This window comes from Rhinolophus sinicus, linkage group LG04 (genome assembly GCF_036562045.2).
Source record: "Rhinolophus sinicus isolate RSC01 linkage group LG04, ASM3656204v1, whole genome shotgun sequence".
Taxonomy (NCBI): domain Eukaryota; kingdom Metazoa; phylum Chordata; class Mammalia; order Chiroptera; family Rhinolophidae; genus Rhinolophus; species Rhinolophus sinicus.
The window spans coordinates 106,116,748-106,140,353 of NC_133754.1; the positions used below are offsets into that span (position 1 = coordinate 106,116,748).

At 37.3% G+C, this 23,606-nt stretch overlaps 1 protein-coding gene and 1 pseudogene across 1 annotated transcript in view; one reads left to right on the forward strand and one right to left on the reverse strand.

Annotated features, from left to right (window-relative positions):
* The window catches only part of ZNF484 (zinc finger protein 484), a 57,017-nt gene that overhangs the window by 24,360 nt on the left and 9,051 nt on the right, over window positions 1-23,606 (reverse strand). The window contains 1 exon segment of the mRNA XM_074330153.1: window positions 9,379-9,423. Within this exon segment, the coding sequence (XP_074186254.1) occupies window positions 9,379-9,423 (45 nt within the window).
* Window positions 17,250-17,774, forward strand: LOC109435757 (U6 snRNA-associated Sm-like protein LSm3; annotated as a pseudogene).

Sequence of the window (23,606 nt, forward strand, 5' to 3'; positions counted from 1 at the left end):
CAAACAGAAAATAAATAACGAAATAGTAGCCCTAAATGACACATTAGATGAAATGGACATAATTGACATTTATAGAGCACTTCATCCTAAAACATCAGACTATACATTCTTTTCTAGTGTACATGGAACATTCTCAAGGATAGACCATATATTGGGACATAAAATCAATCTCAACAAATTTAAGAAGATTGAAATCATACCATGCATATTCTCTGATCACAAGGCTTTGAAATTGGATATCAACTGTAAAAAGAAAGCGGGGAAAAACACAAATACATGGAGATTAAACAACATACTTTTAAAGAAGGACTGGGTCAAAGAAGAAATTAGAGAGAGATCAAAAGATACATAGAAACAAATGACAATGAAAATACATCCCACCAAAATTTTTGAGATGCAGCGAAAGCAGTTTTAAGAGGGAAATTTATCTCATTACAGGCCTATCTCAAGAAACAAGAAAACTCCCAAATAAATAACCTCACGTTACACCTTAAAGAACTAGAAAAAGAAGAACAAGTAAAACCCAAGGTCAGCAGAAGAAAGGAAATAACAAAAATTAGAGCAGAACTAAATGAAATAGAGAACAAAAAGACAATAGAAAAAATTAATGTGACAAAGAGCTGGTTCTTTGAAAAGATTAACAAAATTGACAAACCCTTGGCTAGACTTACTAAGATAAAAGAGAAGACACTGATTAACAAAATCAGAAACGTAAAAGGGAAGTTATCACGGACACCACAGAAATACAAAGGATCATCCAAGAATACTATGAAGGACTATATGCCACCAAATTCAACAACCTAGAAGAAATGGACAAGTTCTTAGAAACATATAGCCTTCAAGGCTGAACCATGAAGAACTGGAAAATCTAAACAGACCGATCACCAATGTGAAATTGAATCAGTCATCCAAAACCTTCCCAAAAGCAAAAGTCCGGGACCAGATGGCTTCACTAGTGAATTCTACCAAACCTTCAAAGAGGATCTAATACCAATCCTGCACAAACTCTTCCAAAATTTTAAGAAGAGACAGTACTCCCTAACTCATTTTATGAGGCCAACATTACCCTGATACCAAAACCTGGTAAGGACAACACAAAAAAAGAAAACTACAGACCAATATCTCTGATGAATACTGATGCAAAAATCCTAAATAAAATTCTAGCAAATCGAATACAACAATGCATTAAAAATATTATTCATCACAACCAAGGGGGGTTCATTCCCGGGGCACAAGGATGGTTCAACATATGCAAATCCATCAATGTGATACATCACATAAACAAAATAAAGGACAAAAATCATATGATTATATCAATTGATGCAGAAAAAGCATTTGACAAGATACAACATCCATTTATGATTAAAACACTTAATAAAATGGGTATAGAAGGAAAATACCTTAACATAATAAAGGCCATATATGACAAGCCCTCTGCTAATCTCATAATTAATGGAGAAAAACTGAAGCCCTTTGCTCTACGTTCAGGAACACGACAGGGCTGTCCCCTATCACCTCTGCTTTTCAACATAGTGTTGGAAGTCCTTGCCAGAGCAATCAGGCAAGAGAAAGAAATAAAAGGCATCCAAATTGGGAATGAAGAAGTTAAATTATCACTCCTTGCAGATGACATGATGCTATATATAGAAAACCCTAAAGACTCCACCAAAAAGCTATTAGAAACAATCAACGAATACAGTAAAGTTGCTGGCTACAAAATCAACGCACAAAAGTCCATTGCCTTCCTATATACTAACAATGAAATCTCAGAAAAAGAAATACAAAAAACAATTCCTTTTGCAATTGCAGCAAAAAGAATAAAATACCTAGGAATAAACTTAACCAAGGATGTGAAAGACCTATATGCTGAAAACTATAAGACACTTTTGAAAGAAATTGAAGAAGACACCAAGAAATGGAAAGACATTCCGTGCTCATGGATTGGAAGAATCAACATAGTTAAAGTGGCCATATTACCCAAAGCAATATACAGATTCAATGCAATCCCCATCAAAATCCCAATGGCATATTTTAAAGAAATAGAACAAAAAATCATCAGATTTGTTTGGAACCACAAAAGACCCCGAATAGCCAAAGCAATCTTAAGGAAAAAGAACAATAATGGAGGTATCACACTTCCTGACTTTGGCTTGTACTACAGGCCGACAATCATCAAAACAGCATGGTATTGGCAGAAAAACAGACACATAGACCAATGGAATAGAATTGAGAACCCAGAAATAAAACCACATAAATATGGACAGATAATTTTTGACAAAGAACCTAAAAACATACAATGGAGCAAAGACAGCCTCTTCAATAAATGGTGCTGGGAGAATTGGATAGCCACGTGCAAAAGAATGAAACTGGACTGCTATTTGTCACCATGTACCAAAGTTAATTCAAAATGGATCAAAGACTTAAGCATAAGACCTGACACAATAAACTGCATAGAAGAAAACATAGGTACTAAACTTATGGACCTTGGGTTCAAAGAGCATTTTATGAACTTGACTCCAAAGGCAATGGAAGTAAAAGCTAAAATAAACGAATGGGACTATATGAAACTTAAAAGCTTCTGCACAGCAGAAGAAACCATTGACAAAATAAAGAGGCCACCAAGTGAATGGGAGAAGATTTTTGCAAACAGTGCCTCCGATAAGGGGCTAGTATCCAGAATATACAAGGAAGTCATGCAACTCAACAACAAAAAAACAAACAACCCAATTGAAAAATGGGCAGAGGACTTGAAGAGACATTTCTCCAAAGAGGACATACAAATGGCAAATAGACATATGAAAAAATGCTCAACATCACTAATCATCCCACAATGAGATATCACCTCACCCCAGTCAGAATGTCGATCATCAACAAGACAAATAGTAACAAATGTTGGAGAGGCTGTGGAGAAAAAGGAACCCTCATACACTGTTGGTGGGAATGCAGACTGGTGCAGCCGTTATGGAAGGCGGTGTGGAGGTTCCTCAAAATATTACGAATAGAATTGCCATATGACCCAGCAATCCCTCTCCTGGGTATCTACCCAAAAAATCTGAAAACATTTAGAGATAAAGACACGTGTGCTCCAATGCTCATTGCAGCTTTGTTTACGGTGGCCAAGACATGGAAACAACCAAAATGTCCTTCGATAGATGAATGGATGAAGAAGTTGTGGTATATATACACAATGGAATACTATTCGGCGGTAAGAAAAGATGATATAGGAACATTTGTGACAACATGGATGGATCTTGAGAGTGTAATGCTGAGCGAAATAAGTCAGACAGAAAAAGCAGAGAACCATGTGATTTCAGTGATATGTGGTATATAAACCAAAAGCAACAAAAGAACAAGACAAACAAATGAGAAACAGAAACTCATAGACACAGACAATGGTTTGGTGGTTGCCAGAGGGTAAGGGGGGTGGGGGTGGGGGGTGGGGGGTGGGAGATGAGGGTAAGGGGGATCGAATATATGGTGATGGAAGGAGAACTGACTCTGGGTGATGAACACACAATGGGATTTATAGATGATGTAATACAGAATTGTACACCTGAAATCTATGTAATTTTACTAACAATTGTCACCCCAATAAATTTAATAAAATTAAAAAAAAAAAATGATCAGGTGGCTGAATGGATAGGAAAATAAGACCCTTACATATGCTGTCTACAAAAGACTCACTTAAGATCGAAAGGCACATAGACTGAAAGTAAAAGGATGAAAAAAGATATTTCATGAAAATGGAAATAAAACAAACAAACAAACAAACAAATACCTGGGGTAGGAATACTTATTCCAGACAAAACAGGCTATAACAAGAAACAAAGGACCCAGTAATCCCACTCTGGGTACTTAGCTGAGGAAACCCAAAGTGCTACTTCGAGGGGACATGTGCATCCACATGTTCACTGCAGCATTATTTTTACAATGACCAAGACACGGAGGCAGCCTGGGTGTTCATCAATGGATGAATGTATAAAGCGGAGGTAGTATATATATATATATATATATATATACAGTGAAATATTGCTCAGCCATGGAAGGGAATGGGTTCTTGCCATCTGCAGTGGCATGGATGGATTTGGACAGTATTATGATGAATGGAGTATGTCAGACAGAGTGAAACAGATGCAATGTGATTTTGCTTACATGTGGAATCTAAAGAACAAATTAAACAAACAAACAAAACAGAAACAAACTCATAGGTACAGAGAAGATTTTGACGGTTGCCACACAGAAGGGGATTTGGGGGTAGTTGAAAGAGGGGAAGGAATTAAGAAGTACAGATTGGTGGTTACAAAGTAGTCATGGGAATGTAAGGTATAGCACAAGGAATATAGTCAATAATATTGTAATAAGTATGCATGGTGTCAAATGGGTACTAGATTTATTGGGGTGATAGATGGGAGGGGGATTGGGGGACAGGGTGAAAAAGGTGAAGGGATTAAGAAATACAAATTGGTGGTCACAAAATAGTCATGGGGATGTAAAGTAAAGCAAAGGAAATATAGTCAATGATATGGTAATAACTACCATGTTTCCCCAAAAGTAAGACCTAGCTGGACCATCAGTTCTAATGCGGTTTTTGGAGCAAAAATTAATATAAGACCCAGTCTTATTTTACTATAAGACCCGGTCTATATAATATAATATAATATAATATAATATAATATAATATAATATAATATAATATAATATAATATACTATACTATACTATACTATAATACAATACAATACAATATAATATAATAAAATATAATATAAATACTGGGTCTTATATTAATTTTTGCTCCAAAAGATGCATTAGAGCTGATGGTCCAGCTAGGTCTTATTTTCAGGGAAACACAGTACGTATAGTGCCATGTGAGTATGAGACTAGTCAGGGGATCACTTCCTAAATTATATAATGTCTAACCACTATGCTGTACACTTGAAATTAATACAAAATAATATTGAATGTCAACTGTAATTGAAAATTTTTTAAAATGGGGGGAAGTGAAGGGGAATAAAAGTTTCAAATTTCCAGGTATAAAAGAAATAAGTCATGGGGACATAAAATATGCATAAGGAATATAGTCAATAATATTGTTACAGTGTGGTACGGTGTCAGATCGTTACTGGACTTATGGTGATTGATGATCACTTTTTTAGGTGTATAAATATTGAACAACTATTGTGTACAGCTGAAACTGATATAATGTTGTATGTTAGCTATATTTTAATAAAATTCTTTAAAAAATAAATAAAATATAATAAAAATGTGGTAAATCCATATAGTAGTATTCAGCCATAAAAAAAGAATGAAGTTCTGATACATGCTACAATGTGGATGAATCTTGAAAACATGCTAAGTGAAAGGAGCCAGTCATGTAAGACCACATATTGCATGAGTTTATTTATATGAAATGTACAGAACATGCAAACCTATTGAGACAAAAATATTAATGGTTGCCTAAGGCTAGAGGGAATGGGAGGATTTGGGGGTGAAAAAAGGTATGAATTTGGAGTAGAGGGGTAAGGAAAATGTTCTATTAAAGTGATGATGATTGAACAACTCTGAATATACTAAAAACCACTGAATCTACACTTTAAATGGGAAAACTGTACAATGTGAAGGAGGCTCTTTGAAGTATTGCCATTTCCAGATGGGATACAATAGATTGTAGCAGTCCAGTGTTTCTTCGAAGAATAACTATAAATACCAGATTAAATACTCATACTGAAATCATCTGTTGGAAAGCACTAAAAAGTTTTTACAGTCATGAATCTAGAGAGAACTTTGAAGATTTAAGCTAACATATGCAGCCACTTTTACACTGAGAGCATTTACCAAGTCTGGGTGTGGGCAAAAAGTGAGAATTCAGTTTTGAACCAGTAACTTGAGTGAGAAACCAGGAGAATTCAAACATGTGACCTGTTCTCCCCTCAGGGCATTGGCCAAATGCTAGAGCACTATAGGCTAGTTAAAAACTTAAGCAGACAGCCTCTGAAAAGCAAACCAAAAATAATAATAATAATAAACTAAGTTGTCTGATAACAGACAGAGTTGGGCATCCACCAGAAGGGTCCACAGAGGACAAACTGGGCTCTCAGCAGCATATCCAGGATGGCCAGGGTGAACCAGAGGTAGGCTGAGTCTTATTAGGGCTTTGGCTCAGCCTTGATTCAACATAACACAGCACCCAGTTAGATAAAGGTGTTCATCTTCACTGTATCTGCTAACAAAGGGAAAAATGAATCCTCTGTTGAGAAAGAAACTATCATCCAGAACTTTTATAATGCTTTACATACTGTTTAACACAATAAAAAGAATCCCAGAAGACAGCCGAATATCCAAAACCAGAGGAAAGAATATTCAATATAAACATTCCTATAAGGAATTGGAGTTAGATAAAAAGATGGAGAATTTCATTAGATAATTGAAATGTATCGTAAAGAATCAAATAAAAATTCAAAAACCCAGAATTACAATATCTAAAATTAAGAACAGAGATAGATTTAACAGCAGAATACAGAATTACTAAAATGGAAAACAAGCAAATGAAAAATATCCAAACTGAAGCAGAGATTTATTTTAAAGAAAACAAACACAAGAGCATGTGACATTTGTCATATACGACATAGCGAAAATAAAATATTAAAGTCGAGAAGATAAAAGGGAGAATGTGGGGCAGAAGCAATATTTTAAGAAGTGATAGTGAATGACATCAACCCAAACATTCAAGAAGCTCGTCAAATCCCACTTTACAAAACTGCAAATACTAACTATGCAGAACAATAACAATAATATCTTGTAAAGTTTAAAATATATGTAGAATTTAAATGCATGAACATAATAATGCCAACGTGAGTGGCAGTAAACAAACTTAAGATTTTTTAGTATCCTAGAATTATTGAGGTGATAAAATGAGTTAAACATAGATATTGTAACATCTAGAGTAACAAACAAAAGAATGCTAACAAACAAGTTAAAAAGGGAAAAAATAAAAATCTGAATAATCTAAAAGGTCAAGAAATAATTAAAAAAATAATATTAAACAGACGGTTTGAATGTAAAACTAATAATGAAGTGGCATGTATAAATTCAAATATATCAGTAATTACATTAACTGTGAATGGACTAAACATTCAAGTTTAAAACAAAGACTGAGGCTTATAGTTCCAAAAAAAAAAAAAAAAGAAAATGGATTTAGTGCACTTTACCCTATTTCTCCTAATTACCTACAAAAATCTAGAAAAATACACAAAACATCTATCCACCATCTTACATTTCAGTAATTCTGTATCCTGCTGTTAAACCTATCTCAATTCCCTCACTTAAAACTCTCTCTCAAGAGCACGTTTTCCTGATAATGAAAGTAATTTTAGCATGTTTTAGAACCTTGATAGCCTGAAAAATTTCCAAATCACCATCTTGTTCCTTTTTGCTGAGCAGTTCTTTCCCTCAATCTATCTCTTAACTCTCATAATTTACTATAAGCAGGAAGAAAAAAACCTGGCTACATCTTCAAACCTTTGCTTGGAAATCTCAGAGAAATATCCAGTTCATCATTGACAAATCTGCTTTCCACATAACTGCAGGACAAAACTCAGCTAAGCTTTCTGCCCCTACATAACAGAGATGCCCTTTCCTCCAGTTTCCAATGAACATGTTTCTCATTTCCTTCTGAGTCTCCACCAGCAGCACCTTTAACATCTATAGTTCTATCACTAGTCTGTTTAGGATAATTTCTGTAAAACAACATACTTTTTTTTTTTCACTGTGTTCCTAATTTCCTTCTGAGTCCTTTAGTAGGTCGTTAAGATGCATATTTCTATTACCGGTCTGTTCAAGGAAATTTAGGCTCTTGCTATCATGCTCTTCAAATTTCTTAAAAGTTTCTACCCATTACAAAATCCCAAAGCCACTTCCACATCTTTAGGTATTTATTAAAGCATCACTCCACTTCCAGGTTTCCCATTGCTGCTATTACAAATCACCATAAACCTAAAACAACACAAATTTATTTTCTTACAGTTCTGGATATCAACATTTCAAAATGGGTCTTATCGGCTTAAATTCAAGGTATTGGCAGGGCTGCGTTCCTTCTGGAGGCTCTAAGGGAGAATCCATTTCCATGCCTTGTCCAACTTCTAGAGGCTCATGTCCACTTCCTCTAGCTCCAAAGGCAGCAGAGTAGCATCTTCAAATCTATCCCTGACTCTGTCCCTCCTGCCTCCCTTTTTCACTTCTGAGGACCCTTGCTAGAAAAGCCTGTAAACCAGAAACACCAACAAATACATACAAAAAAAGCTCAAGAAAAGTCTGCTCTCTCTAGCTAAAAGACCAGGAAGGGGCAACCCAGAAAGGCAGAAAACTTTTAACAAAACATACTCCAGCCAAACACAACAGATTAAAAACAAACAGACAGACAGACAAAAAACTTTGGGCCTGAAGCCACATGCATCAGTAAAGACCCAGTGGGTAGCCTAGAATCCCAGTTTTGCCTGGCTGAAAGGAGGTGCCCCTTCATACTCCAATGGGGTGGTGTGGGAAAAAACAAAATGGGAGCTATGACTTTCATCCATACATAGTAATAATAAAAGAAAAAAATACATCAATATCCCTCATAAATATGATATAAAAATCCTTAACAAAATATTAATACAAATATATAAAACGTATATGCCATGACCAAGTGAGATTTATTCAAGTGTTGCAAGTCTTGCTCAATATTTGATAATCAATCAATGTAATCTACCATAGCAATAGGCTAAAGAATTAAAATTACATGACTATGTCAATTGATGCAGAATAAGCATCTGACAAAATTCAACACCTGTTCATGGTAAAGCTTCAAAACTTTCCTTCACAACACAGTCCTTGGACAAGCAATATTGGTATCACATGGGAATCCCAGCCCTGCTAAATCAGAATCCCAAGTCATATGCGAGTGTGAGAAACACTGCTTTATAAGACAAGAAAAACCTGACAGTTCACTTCTAACAAGATTGTTGAAAACCCTGTTTTGTCTCTATCCATCCAAAGATCTATCAAAATTTTCTCAAACATCAAGAAGTAGGAAATCTTTACTATAGATGAAATAAATTACTTGTCAACAATATAAACCATTTGTCTCATTTTCATTACTGCTGTCTTTCAGGAAAATCAGAGGCAAGTTTACAATTCATAATTATGTGAAACCACACAACTCATATATCTATTAATATAATCCATGCTTGACTTGAAGTTTACAGTCTCTTCCTTATTTTCTCTGATCTTAGTTTTTATTTATTGTAGGTGCAACTTACTATATGGGTTATTAGATGCTTTGTACAATTCACTAGAAAATAAAGAAAGCAACAAACAAATATATGAATAAATAAGAACTCACCAGGGACTTGGTCATTTCTAGCTCTTCTGAGAAAAGGGCACAGATCTGAGAAAACAGTTAGACAGAGGGACACATGAAAGAAGGAAGTATGCCAATGTCACACATGAAAACACACATCGCAGTGAGTGAGACAAACTGGAGGTAAAAGGAGCTGGTGCTGTCCCTGTGCTGTCAGTGCTGAACCTGGGACCCAGCAGACTGGTTTCTCCAGCACCTCCAGGCAACGCCCTCTTGCACCCTCTGAGCCCGCCGGACCGCTTCACCAGCAGGACTATATCAACTTGACAAGGGAGTGTGGTATCGGACAGACGTGGGAGAGTGCTCTGTTTGCCACCTGGGTGCCCATTGAGGCGTAATTTTGGAGATTTTTATAGTTTTAGACCAAACGATTTACATCTTTCTCCAGCTAAGAGGATCTTTCCATTTTTTAAAATTATTATTATTATTGTCATATATGTATCCACACCTTTTTGCAATCTCTCTGGGAGACTTTTTTGACTATTAAAATAAGATGTGTTTTTCCAGAAAAATGGCGGCGTGAGGTGAGCCTCTGTAAAGCTCCCCTGGAATTTACAAAGAATCGAACAACAAAAACTCCACAAAGGACTCCCTGCACAGCAGACAGGCAACACGAAGAGGCCCACTACCGACTGAAATCACCTACAGGTGGGAGATTCGCGCAAGTGGAGGGAGGAGGAAAGGGAGAAGTGCGGAAACGGAGCCGCGCGGGCGCAGGACGCAGACCCAGCTCAGTGCGCCGAGCTCGCTGCTTCCCGGAACTACCGCAGCTGCGGGAGAGGGAAGAACTCGGACTGCTAGGGCTCCGCTTGTGGCCCACAGGGCTGAGGGGACAGCATATAACACGGCTGAACCCAACGCTCACGGCAGAGACCTCGGAGAAAAGACTGAGGGAAAAAGGCTGAAAACGGTGGTTTAAGCCCGCACTGCCGAGCAGAGAACGGAGCCTTAGGCACTGAGACTAGCCGCCCCCTCCCTCCCCTCCCAGAGCTCGCCCCGCCCCCACCTGCCCGGTGCTAGAAGCGAAACAGTAGCAGCGTCAGATCAAAACAACAGAAAATTTGCTATATTTGAAAACTGTGGCCCGCAGACACAAATTCACAGCCCAACCAGTTCCGGCAAAGGGGAGAGAGCTGTGGAAGCAGGACCGGCTGTGGTGGTGGTCGCCGCCATTGCTCTGGGCCACCTCTCACAACTCACCCCGCCCCTGACCCCACCTATCTGGGCGGATCCCTGCAGGAGTAAACAGAACTGATGAAACATACGGGCTCTGAATCAGGAGCTGGAAGAGCTTTGGAACATCAAAAGCTCTCCGCATACTCACCGGGACACTGCGCCCTGTGACCCAGACGAACTATTAACAGAGGAGAAGCCCGTCTCCCAGGGAATCCCCCCATTGTGTGAGAAGCAGGAATAGTGCAGAGAAAACATAGCACTACCGTGTGGGAGAAGAAAAATAAATTGCAGTTGGAGAAATAATAAAACATTCTACCAACAAGTACTGGAAAACAAAAGAAAGACCTCTTCCTATCAACCTGTTGCAGAAGTCACTCCTGTAGATGTCTAGGAAGAGAAATAGTAAACCAGTAATCGCCATGAATAACCAAGGCAACAAGATAGCTCAGAAAGAAAGTGAAAAATCTCCAGGGAAGGCACTTAAAGATACAGAAATATGTGACTTAAATGACAGAGAATTCAAGATTGCAGTTCTGAAAAAACTCAACGCGATACAAGAAAACACAGATAGGCAGTTAAATGAACTCAGAAACTCAATCAAAGAACAGCATGAGCATTTTACGAAAGAGATTGAAATCTTAAAAAAGAACCAAATAGAATTTCTGGAGATTAAGAACTCAATAGAAGAAATTAAGAATGAAATAACCAGCTTAGGTAGTAGAGTTGACCAGATGGAGCAAAGAATCAGTGACATCGAAGATAGAAACCTGGAAATGACACAGATAGAAGAAGAAAGAGACTTGAGACTTAAAAGAAATGAAAGAACTCTACAAGAACTTTCTGACTCCATCAGAAAGAGCAATATAAGAATAATGGGCATACCAGAAGGAGAAGAAAGAGAGAAGGGAACAGAGAATATATTCAAACAAATTGTCGATGAGAACTTCCCAAATTTGTGGACAGAACTGGACCCTCGAATCCAAGAAGCAAATAGAACACCTAGTTACCTCAATCCCAACAGGCCTTCTCCAAGGCACATTGTATTGAAGCTGTCTAAAATCAACGACAAAGAAAGAATCCTCAAGGCAGCCAGGGAAAAGAAGACGGTAACTTACAAAGGAAAGCCCACTAGATTATCATCAGATTTTTCAGCAGAAACTCTACAAGCCAGGAGGGAGTGAAACCAAATATTCAAACTATTGAAAGAGAGAAATCATGAGCCAAGAATAATATATCCAGCAAAGATATCCTTTAGATATGAAGGAGGAATAAAGACCTTTCCAGACATACAGAGGCTGAGGGAATTTTCTAATACACGACCTGCACTACAAGAAACACTAAAGGAGGCTATTCGACCACCATCAACAGGGACAATTTGTGGCAACCAAAACTCAAAAAGGGGGAGAGTAAAGGCCTGAACCGGAATATGGGAATGGAGAAAGTAAGCGTGCTGAAGAAAATGGAATACTCTAAATATCAAACTTTCTTTTACATAAACTTAAGGGTAACCACTCAAAAACAATCCAGAACTGAAATATATACTGAAATAAAAGAAGAAACAGAGGGAAACGTCATAGAATACCACCACACAGAAATAACAGACAACTGATGTAATACAGAATTGTACACCTGAAATCTATGTAATTTTACTAACAATTGTCACCCCAATAAATTTAATTAAAAAAAAAAAAAAAAAAGAAAAGCAAAACCTCAGGTAAGGGGGGTACTACTGTAGGACAATAGAATATTATTCAGCTGCTACAAGGAATGTATTAGCCCAATAACTGCAAGACATATTGTTCAGTGAAGACAAGAACACTGTGGACCGTGGCATGATACCACTGTCAAACTGTTATTAAACTATCTATGTATCTATGTTTCATCCACCCAAAGATGCAAATATAGTAAGTTAATATTTTAAAATAGAAAAAAAAAAAAAAGAAATAACAGACAACAACAAAAAGGCAAAGAAACAATGGAGACACAGCCTTACCAGAAAACTAAAGATAGAATGACAGGAAATCCTCACATATCAATAATCACCCTAAATGTAAATGGACTGAACTCACCAATAAAAAGGCACAGAGTAGCAGATTGGATCAAAAAACTAAACCCAACCATATGCTGTCTCCAAGAGACACATCTCAGCTACAAGGACAAGCATAGACTCAAAGTGAAAGGGTGGAAATTGACACTCCAAGCAAATGGTACCCAGAGAAAATCAGGTGTAGCCATAATGATATCAGATGAAACAGACTTCAAGGTGAAAAAGATAACAAGAGACAAAGATGGACATTTCATAATGGTGAAGGGACTGTACAACAAGAAGACATAACAGTCATCAATATTTATGCCCCCAATCAGGGAGCACCGAAATACACCAAGCAACTACTAACAGAACTAAAGGGAGAAATTGACCAAAACACAATTATACTAGGGGACTTAAATACATCATTGACAGCTATGGATAGATCATCCAAACAGAAAATAAATAACGAAATAGTAGCCCTAAATGACACATTAGATGAAATGGACATAATTGACATTTATAGAGCACTTCATCCTAAAACATCAGACTATACATTCTTTTCTAGTGTACATGGAACATTCTCAAGGATAGACCATATATTGGGACATAAAATCAGTCTCAACAAATTTAAGAAGATTGAAATCATACCATGCATATTCTCTGATCACAAGGCTTTGAAATTGGATATCAACTGTAAAAAGAAAGCGGGAAACAACACAAATACATGGAGATTAAACAACATACTTTTAAAGAAGGACTGGGTCAAAGAAGAAATTAGAGGAGAGATCAAAAGATACATAGAAACAAATGACAATGAAAATACATCCTACCAAAATTTTTGGGATGCAGCGAAAGCAGTTTTAAGAGGGAAATTTATCTCATTACAGGCCTATCTCAAGAAACAAGAAAACTCCCAAATAAATAACCTCATGTTACACCTTAAAGAACTAGAAAAAGAAGAACAAGTAAAACCCAAGGTCAGCAGAAGAAAGGAAATAACAAAATTAGAGCAGAACTAAATGAAATAGAGAACAAAAAGACAATAGAAAAAATTAATGTGACAAAGAGCTGGTTCTTTGAAAAGATTAACAAAATTGACAAACCCTTGGCTAGACTTACTAAGATAAAAGAGAGAAGACACTGATTAACAAAATCAGAAACGTAAAAGGGAAGTTATCACGACACCACAGAAATACAAAGGATCATCCAAGAATACTATGAAGGACTATATGCCACCAAATTCAACAACCTAGAAGAAATGGACAAGTTCTTAGAAACATATAGCCTTCCAAGGCTGAACCATGAAGAACTGGAAAATCTAAACAGACCGATCACCAGTAACTAAATTGAATCAGTCATCCAAAACCTTCCCAAAAGCAAAAGTCCGGGACCAGATGGCTTCACTAGTGAATTCTACCAAACCTTCAAAGAGGATCTAATACCAATTCTGCACAAACTCTTCCAAAAATTGAAGAAGAGACAGTACTCCCTAACTCATTTTATGAGGCCAACATTACCCTGATACCAAAACCTGGTAAGGACAGCACAAAAAAGAAAACTACAGACCAATATCTCTGATGAATACCGATGCAAAAATCCTAAATAAAATTCTAGCAAATCGAATACAACAATGCATTAAAAAGATTATTCATCACGACCAAGTGGGGTTCATCCCGGGGCACAAGGATGGTTCAACATCATAAATCCATCAATGTGATACATCACATAAACAAAATAAAGGACAAAAATCATATGATTATATCAATTGATGCAGAAAAAGCATTTGACAAGATACAACATCCATTTATGATTAAAACACTTAATAAAATGGGTATAGAAGGAAAATACCTTAACATAATAAAGGCCATATATGACAAGCCCTCTGCTAATCTCATAATTAATGGAGAAAAACTGAAGCCCTTTGCTCTACGTTCAGGAACACGACAGGGATGTCCCCTATCACCTCTGCTTTTCAACATAGTGTTGGAAGTCCTTGCCAGAGCAATCAGACAAGAGAAAGAAATAAAAGGCATCCAAATTGGGAATGAAGAAGTTAAATTATCACTCTTTGCAGATGACATGATGCTATATATAGAAAACCCTAAAGACTCCACCAAAAAGCTATTAGAAACAATCAACGATTACAGTAAAGTTGCTGGCTACAAAATCAACGCACAAAAGTCCATTGCCTTCCTATATACTAACAATGAAATCTCAGAAAAAGAAATACAAAAAACAATTCCTTTTGCAATTGCAGCAAAAAGAATAAAATACCTAGGAATAAACTTAACCAAGGATGTGAAAGACCTATATGCTGAAAACTATAAGACATTTTGAAAGAAATTGAAGAAGACACAAAGAAATGGAAAGACATTCCGTGCTCATGGATTGGAAGAATCAACATAGTTAAAATGGCCATATTACCCAAAGCAATATACAGATTCAATGCAATCCCCATCAAAATCCCAATGGCATATTTTAAAGAAATAGAACAAAAATCATCAGATTTGTTTGGAACCACAAAAGACCCAAAATAGCCAAAGCAATCTTAAGAAAAAGAACAATAATGGAGGTATCACACTTCCTGACTTTGGCTTGTACTACAGGGCTACAATAATCAAAACAGCATGGTATTGGCAGTAAAACAGACATATAGACAAATGGAATAGAATTGAGAACCCAGAAATAAAACCACATGAATATGGAGAGATAATTTTTGACAAAGAAGCTAAAAACATACATGGAGCAAAGACAGCCTCTTCAATAAATGGTGCTGGGAGAATTGGATAGCCACGTGTAAAAGAATGAAACTGGACTGCTATTTCTCACCATGTACCAAAGTTAACTCAAAATGGATCATGACTTAAGCATAAGACCTGACACAATAAACTGCATAGAAGAAAACATAGGTACTAAACTTATGGACCTTGGGTTCAAAGAGCATTTTATGAACTTGACTCCAAAGGCAATGGAAGTAAAAGCTAAAATAAACGAATGGGACTATATGAAACTTAAAAGCTTCTGCACAGCAGAAGAAACCATTGACAAAATAAAGAGGCCACCAACTGAATGGGAGAAGATTTTTGCAAACAGTGCCTCCGATAAGGGGCTAGTATCCAGAATATACAAGGAACTCATGCAACTCAACAACAAAAAAACAAACAACCCAATTGAAAAATGGGCAGAGGACTTGAAGAGACATTTCTCCAAAGAGGACATACAAATGGCAAATAGACATATGAAAAAATGCTCAACATCACTAATCATCCCACAATGAGATATCACCTCACCCCAGTCAGAATGTCAATCATCAACAAGACAAATAGTAACAAATGTTGGAGAGGCTGTGGAGAAAAAGGAACCCTCATACACTGTTGGTGGGAATGCAGACTGGTGCAGCCGTTATGGAAGGCAGTGTGGAGGTTCCTCAAAATATTACGAATAGAATTGCCATATGACCCAGCAATCCCTCTCCTGGGTATCTACCCAAAAAATCTGAAAACATTTAGAGATAAAGACACGTGTGCTCCAATGTTCATTGCAGCTTTGTTTACGGTGGCCAAGACATGGAAACAACCAAAATGTCCTTCGATAGATGAATGGATAAAGAAGTTGTGGTATATATACACAATGGAATACTATTCAGTAAGAAAAGATGATATAGGAACATTTGTGACAACATGGATGGATCTTGAGAGTGTAATGCTGAGCGAAATAAGTCAGACAGAAAAAGCAGAGAACCATGTGATTTCACTGATATGTGGTATATAAACCAAAACAACAAAAGAACAAGACAAACAAATGAGAAACAGAAACTCATAGACACAGACAATAGTTTAGTGGTTGCCAGAGGGTAAGGGGTGGGGGCGGGGGTGGGGGTGGGAGATGAGGGTAAGGGGGATCGAATATATGGTGATGGAAGGAGAACTGACTCTGGGTGATGAACACACAATGGGATTTATAGATGATGTAATACAGAATTGTACACCTGAAATCTATGTAATTTTACTAACAATTGTCACCCCAATAAATTTAATAAAATAAAATTTAAAAAAAAAAAAGAAAACACACATCATTTACTCTCCATGCACCTAACCCAAAAACTTATTTCTAGAAGTACATCATAAAAAAATCATTCTGTATTGCACAAAGATTTAAATGCAGGAGCTTTACCACAGCATGGCTAACAACAATAAAAAGTTAGAAACACCTTGATACCAAATAATTATGGACTGCTTAAATATTTTGTAGAGTATCCAAAGGACATAATGTTATGTAAAATTAAACTAATATAGAAAATGTGTTAAAATGACACATAAAAATAAAAATACATCAAACTGTATGATTCTGTTCACTGAACAATGTGTGTGCACACACATGCACACATATATATATACATGAATATTCATGGACATAGAGAAAATTACCGGAAAGGAAAATACTAAAAAGTTAACAGATATACTATTTGAGTAATGGTAAAATTATAGGTAATATTTATTTTTAAATTCTTATTTGCTAGTAAAAAACAAATAACTTTTTAAAAAATATGATTTTGCTCTGGGCTTCTGTAACCATCCAATTGCAAGTAGTGAGAACATCCATAGCAAAGACCAAAATGGAAGCTTTCTATTTCATTGTTCTCCTTTGCTTACAGCTTTTTTCCCTTACAATTCTTAAAAGGAACTTTAAGTGGAAACTTTGCTTTGGCTACAATGTAGTAAGTGGATTTAGTTCTAGTTAATAACAAACTTTAAGATCCCAGCCAAGTCACCTACTGACTAAGGTCATTCTTCTCCAACTTTTTAATGACACTTTTCTAACATAAAGAGTTGAATGAGAAATATGGCGGACAACATGGACTAGCAACAAACTACCAACTCTGTAGAAGATCCCCTGGATCTCATCAGGCTCAGCCTGGGTGAGCGAATTTATGAAAATTTGTGAAAATGAGAAATGACAGAGAGCTTCGAGGTAAATTACATGCTTATGATCGACATTTGAATATAATACTGGGAGATGTGGAAGCAACTGTGACTACTATAGAAATTGATGAAGAAACATATAAAGATATATATAAATCAACAGAACAGAATATTCTGATACTCTTTGTCCAGGAAGGTGGTGTTCTACTACAGTGTTTCCCCAAAAATAAGACCTAGCCGTTCGGCTCTAATGCGTCTTTTGGAGCAAAAATTAATATAAGACCCAGTCTTATTTTACTATAATATAAGGCCTGGTATAATATAATATAGTATAGCATAGCATAGCATAGCATAGCATAGCATAGCATAGCATAATATAATAATACCGGGTCTTATATTAATTTTTGCTCCAAAAGACGCATTAGAGCTGATGGTTAGGCTAGGTCTTATTTTTGGGGAAACAGGGTATGTATGTTTCTCACATGGGCTGAAGTCTCCCCCTGTTACAGGCTGATACCCTCACAGTGGTAACGAAACTATGTATTAGAAAATCTTTCCCACTTGGCGTATACCTTCCACAATATCTAGTGTTCAAGGCACCCAGTTCACTGAGCAAATTATGTAAGACTTGACAGAAAGTCCTGCAGACTTCTTGAAATTATCATTGACCTTACCACCCTCAATCATCAGGCAAGGTTGAGAACTAACAGAAAAATTGGATTCAAGCAAAACAAGTTTTAATTACACAGGACTGAATGAACTGATGAGAATGATTACAACTTTTATGACTTTTTTGTTTGAAACATTGCTGATTCTTTCATTTTTTCCCCCAAATAAAAGGAAACCTTTCCTCTTCAGCTAACTATGACTTACAGCAATTTGGTGAATTATCTTTGTAAGCAGAATTTAAATTTTTTTTTTTCCCTACTTGATCCCTTCAGAATTCAGAAACTGGTAGCGAGTATTCTCATTTTTCACAGCAATATTGTTATTTGCTTAACTTCATTAAGAATCTGTTCTCCCTGTAGCAGGACACAATTGGAATCTGGTTATATTACCAAGGCTTTGACTGGAATGTCATATTTGAGAAACATGAACAGATTCAGATATGACCAGACAGCTTTAAGGAATTAAGAGTGACTTATAAAAGCCAATAAAACCCTTGGAAATACTGGGCTTGTACCTTGCTTACAGGGTACCTAGCAGTCTTAGCAGGTGAGTAAGGACTTCCTGGCAGGTGTAGGAACATCAAGAAGAGAGGATTCACCCAAATCTATAGGTATTACATGTAAAGTCTGAAAGCAAGTCCTTGCTTTGGCTTTTCAGGTTTTGTTTTGAGAGGCCTTTTAAAGTTTAATCTAAAGATGCCTTATGAAAAATCCAGCAAAGCAGATTTAAAAGACTCTATATGATCAATTGCTATTCTTATTGTTTTTATACAAATAACTATCAAATTTACTGAAATCAGACTTATTTTGCAAACAAATAAGTTTCATTTTGGCTATCTTTGGGGGGGAAAGGATAATTTTAAAGATAAAATTCATGCTTCAGGAATACACCTTTGTGGAAATTAGATTTTAGTGCTGTTCATTATCTTTTTAGGTTTTTTCCTATCTGTAAACTGGACCAGATCATGAATTCTTAAAGTCTCCCCCAACATCTGGCTATGACTCTATTTCCAATTCTCCTACCCTTGTCATTTGCAATCACTGAGAACTAAAACTGCCCTTTTCCAAAGGTGTGCAAGTTAAAGTTGGACAACTGATATAAACTTTACAGAAATCACCACAACAGCTCATATATGGACAGTCTTTATCCCTGTTGCAGAAAGATCACCACAGACATTTAAACTGCAAATCAGCAGGATCTATCAGATCGTCACTGCCAGGCTTCACTCCATCCGAAGATGCTTCGAGCCAGAAATTGCAAATCTTCTTGACTAGCTACCTTCAGAACTCAGAAACTGGGATTACACTCTCCTTCAATCATCAGCCATTGTTGTTGTTGTTTTTATTTCCATAGAGATGACTCATTAAATACATGATTGCTTGTAGCGTAGGCCTTACTGTAAGAGCCATTTGCATCATCACCTCCTGAAATGAGAGACAACTGCTTAACTGAACAGACCTATTCTCAAGACTGATTTCTCAAGACTGATTTCCAAAACTGATAGATAATGTCTTAATTGGTCCTTTCCTAATGCTTAAACCTCAAAATTGGCACAAATACTGAGCTGACTATAAACTCATATATGGCAAGCCTGTCTCTAGCCCATATCCCCACTCTGAGGGACACTATGGACCCAAGAAAGGCATTGCCACCTTGGCATCGAGGAACTTTAAAACATTGTGTATGATCTATGTTTCCCAAAAGAAAAATCCTGATCAAAGGTGGGAAAATGAGAAATAGAGTGAAGAAATAAAATGGAGTTACTATAGTTAAGCTGCCAAATTACTAAAATCAAGTTGGTTGGGTATGAGGAATCAATACTATTTTTGTTTTAACTAGCCTGGGAACTTAAAAGTTTTGAACTTTCCAGTCCTGCATCAATGCCTGGATATATATCAAACCTCCAGTTAATCCTCTGATTACCCCTTAAAGGACTAAGGAAAGAATGTTCATGTATCCAGACTACCTGGCATCCAGTATCCAAATCACCAGTCACCTAGAGGATTATCATATCGAACAAATCCAGAAGCTAAGCATGCAATACTGATTCTTCTCAAGAATGTATTTTTTACTATAAGAGGAACCCTCAGCTTTTCTTTTTTTTAAACACTCTGGGATTTGCATAGTTGTGTTTGTGGTTTGCAAATTCTAAGACCCTTAAATAAATCTTTATCATTTATTTCCAGCCAAAGTCTCCTGAATCATTTACCCTGGGAGGACATGTCTTATAGATGCTAATAAAAAACATTAGGTTAATTAAGAGAATGGGAAGAGGCTGAGGGGAGACTCAAGACTCTTTCCAATGGGTAGATTTTTTTAAGTTATTAAGAAATAAAGTGAATAAAGCAAATATTGATAGAGGCAAAACAAAGAAGAAACAATAGGGAGAATCAGAGGACTCATCCCAGCAGGGTGGAAATCTTTAGATGGTTATTAAGAAAAGGGACGAATAACATTGATGAAGTTAAAACATAGGTTTTCATACAGTGCTACTAAGGTTGGGTGGGCCAAAGAAACCCCCTGCTGGGCCCCAACTTTAAAGGGCCCCAAAGAAGTTCAGTCTATTTACCCCAGTTTAGAGAACTTTAAAAAGAGAAGACAAAAATTGCAAATTGAAACCTGACCAGCAATAACTTGAGGTAGAGGTTAGCCTGATTAATCAAGTTAAAGATGAACAAAACAGCCAGGGTCCCCTGGCTAGATCCCTCACTGGGGACCCAAAGGCTTTTGCACAACAATGGGTAAAATGGTCAGGGCATGGAGAAGTTTCCAGGACTGCTTGATACAGGAGTCCCACAAACTGTGGTACCAAAATCCGTTGGTGAAGCCAACTTGTGCTACAGTTAGATTCAAAGAATGTAAAAATACAAGGGTTGATAAAATTATGAACTTTAGAATATTTAAGCAAGTGTTACATAAAGAAGTTGTGTCTCCTCTACCTGAATCTTTTATGGGAATGAGTATTATGCCTGGCTGAGGGACATTTCCCTATCTAGTTTAGTAAATCCAAACCATCACCTCCATTTTTATTTTAGTTTCCTATTTGATGCAGTGGTAACAGACCAGGGCTGCAACTACAAGGGCTGGAAGCAGGGATGATTCTAAACAAGAAACTATAACTGTGTTTTTAACCTTTATGTCACAGTGCCTAAGGGTCTGACGGGGCAGAATGTGCCTTCACCCCACCTGGCAAGTTTGGGGCAGCAGTGAATGCAGCTACATTGCCTGGTGGTAAAGACAGCCCACTGGTTCTGCCCCTGTGTACCTTTAACCCTATGTGGATGGGAGTGGACCAAGGGGGTGGCACTTGTTAGACTAGTACTGCTGCCTGCAATCTGGACCAGCACAGTGGGCAAATGGAATGTCCCCTCCAAAAGTGAAAGAGTTTGTAGATAAGTGGAGAAGGGGAAACAGTATCTAAGGGAAAATTGATGAATAAATAAGTTATATAATAATGTTACTGGTCCAAAGTCCATGTGCCTGATGCTTCAAAAGGCCAAAACTCAAAACATCAGTCTGGTGTAAGGAAAGGTTTATTGATCGAGAAGGCACCTACCAATAAGATGGGAGCCCCAGTGGTACCTCAAATCCATCTTAATAAAGTACAGAGTTCAAGGTTTCTTTCATGTCAAGGGAAGGGGAAATGGGAGGGACTGTTTTTGTAAAACTCAAGCCGTAAGCAGAATTCCTCTAATGATTAGCATGTCTGTATGCACTACTAAGCAGAAGCTATTAACCTCAAGGATGTGGGAACAAAGCAGGCATGAGCAAGGAGTCAGGGAGACTGAGCATTTACTCCGTTATATTATTTTACTCCGTTGTATTCCCTCCTCCCCTTTTTTGGTGATTTCTTAAATTGAGGGAAATGGGGCAACCAGGTCCACGTTCAATGAAGGGGTAAGATTAGCTTTTAAGATGGAGTCAGATTTGTCTGTCCATTGTGCCCCTCTAATCTGGCTCTTACAATCCCACATGCCCACCTCTTCCCTGATGGTCCCTGAGCTGCAGAGCGGGGGAAGACTGGGTGTTCGATTTACAAGCAGGTATCACAGCAATTGTAGAAGTAGCAGCAGATCAGGATACCTGTACCCTAATATGAGACAAAGAAGAGTAACTTTTGTTATTATGCCCCCCAGGACCAACACCATGATGAGCTGGCCACTGTACAAACACTTCCCAGCTCAGCTAACAAATAATCAAAAGCAATCCTCTTATCTAAGAACCATGTGCCAAAGACTCTAAGGTGGTCTGTTGGAGTCTTCAAGTTCCAGCAGTGGAATGGACCAAACAGCTGTATTTGATAAGATTTATGAAAACAAAACAAAAACAAAGGCTTTTCAGAGCAAATTATAAATCAGTTTCTGAGTCTGTAAGGCTGTCAGTCTAGAAGATTTCTAGGTATAGGGCCCAAAGCTTCATTTTTGTCAAAACGAAAGTAGGCAGTGACAATCTGATAAATTCTCCTTGTCCAGTTTGTAATCACAGGCTCAGAATGGGGATGTAAAGCACAGCATAGAAAACATATTCAATAATATTGTGATATCTATGTATGGTGTCAGGTTTAATTAATCGGGGGGATCACTTTGTAAATTACATAAATGTCTAATCCCTATGCTGTACACCTGAAACTAATATAAAATAGTATTGAATGTCAACTGTAATTAAAAAAAATTAAAAACCATTTTAGTTCTGAATAATTCTAAGTCAAAGGATAGGAGAAAAATGAAATGTTAGTTTTGAGGGGTATAGGCAAATATTTAAGAAAACTAGAAAACTTCAGGATCTAATCTAGTTTACAGGTAATAAATAACTTCAAAGACAATTAACTGAACTAGAATCTAATATCCACAAATTGTGTTATAGTTTCTATTAAAACATAATTTCTCTCTCCAAAATCACCCTCATTTTTATCAAAGATAGCCAAATTAAGACAAATTTACTGCATACGTCTGGTTTTCATAAATTTGGCCTGATTATTTATATAAATACAATAAAAATAACTGTTAATCACATAAGCTTTATAAAATCTGCTCTGCTGGAATTCCATAAACAATCTCCAGCGGCCAGCCTGCTGGCTCAGGCGGTTAGAGCAATATGTTCCTAACTACGAAGGCTGTCGGTTCGATTCCCACATGGGCCAGTGGGCTCTCAACCACAAGGTTGCCAGTTCAATTCCCCGAGTTCTGCAAGGGATGGTGGGCTCCGCCCCCTGCAACTAAGATTGAACATGGCACCTTGAGCTGAGCTGCCGCTGAGCTCCCGGATGGCTCAGTTGGTTGGAGCGCATCCTCTCAACCACAAGGTTACCGGTTCGACTCCCGCAGGGGATGGTGGGCTGCACCCCCTGCAACTAGAAAGCGGCAACTGGACCTGGAGCTGAGCTGCGCCCTCCACAACTAAGGCTGAAAGGACAA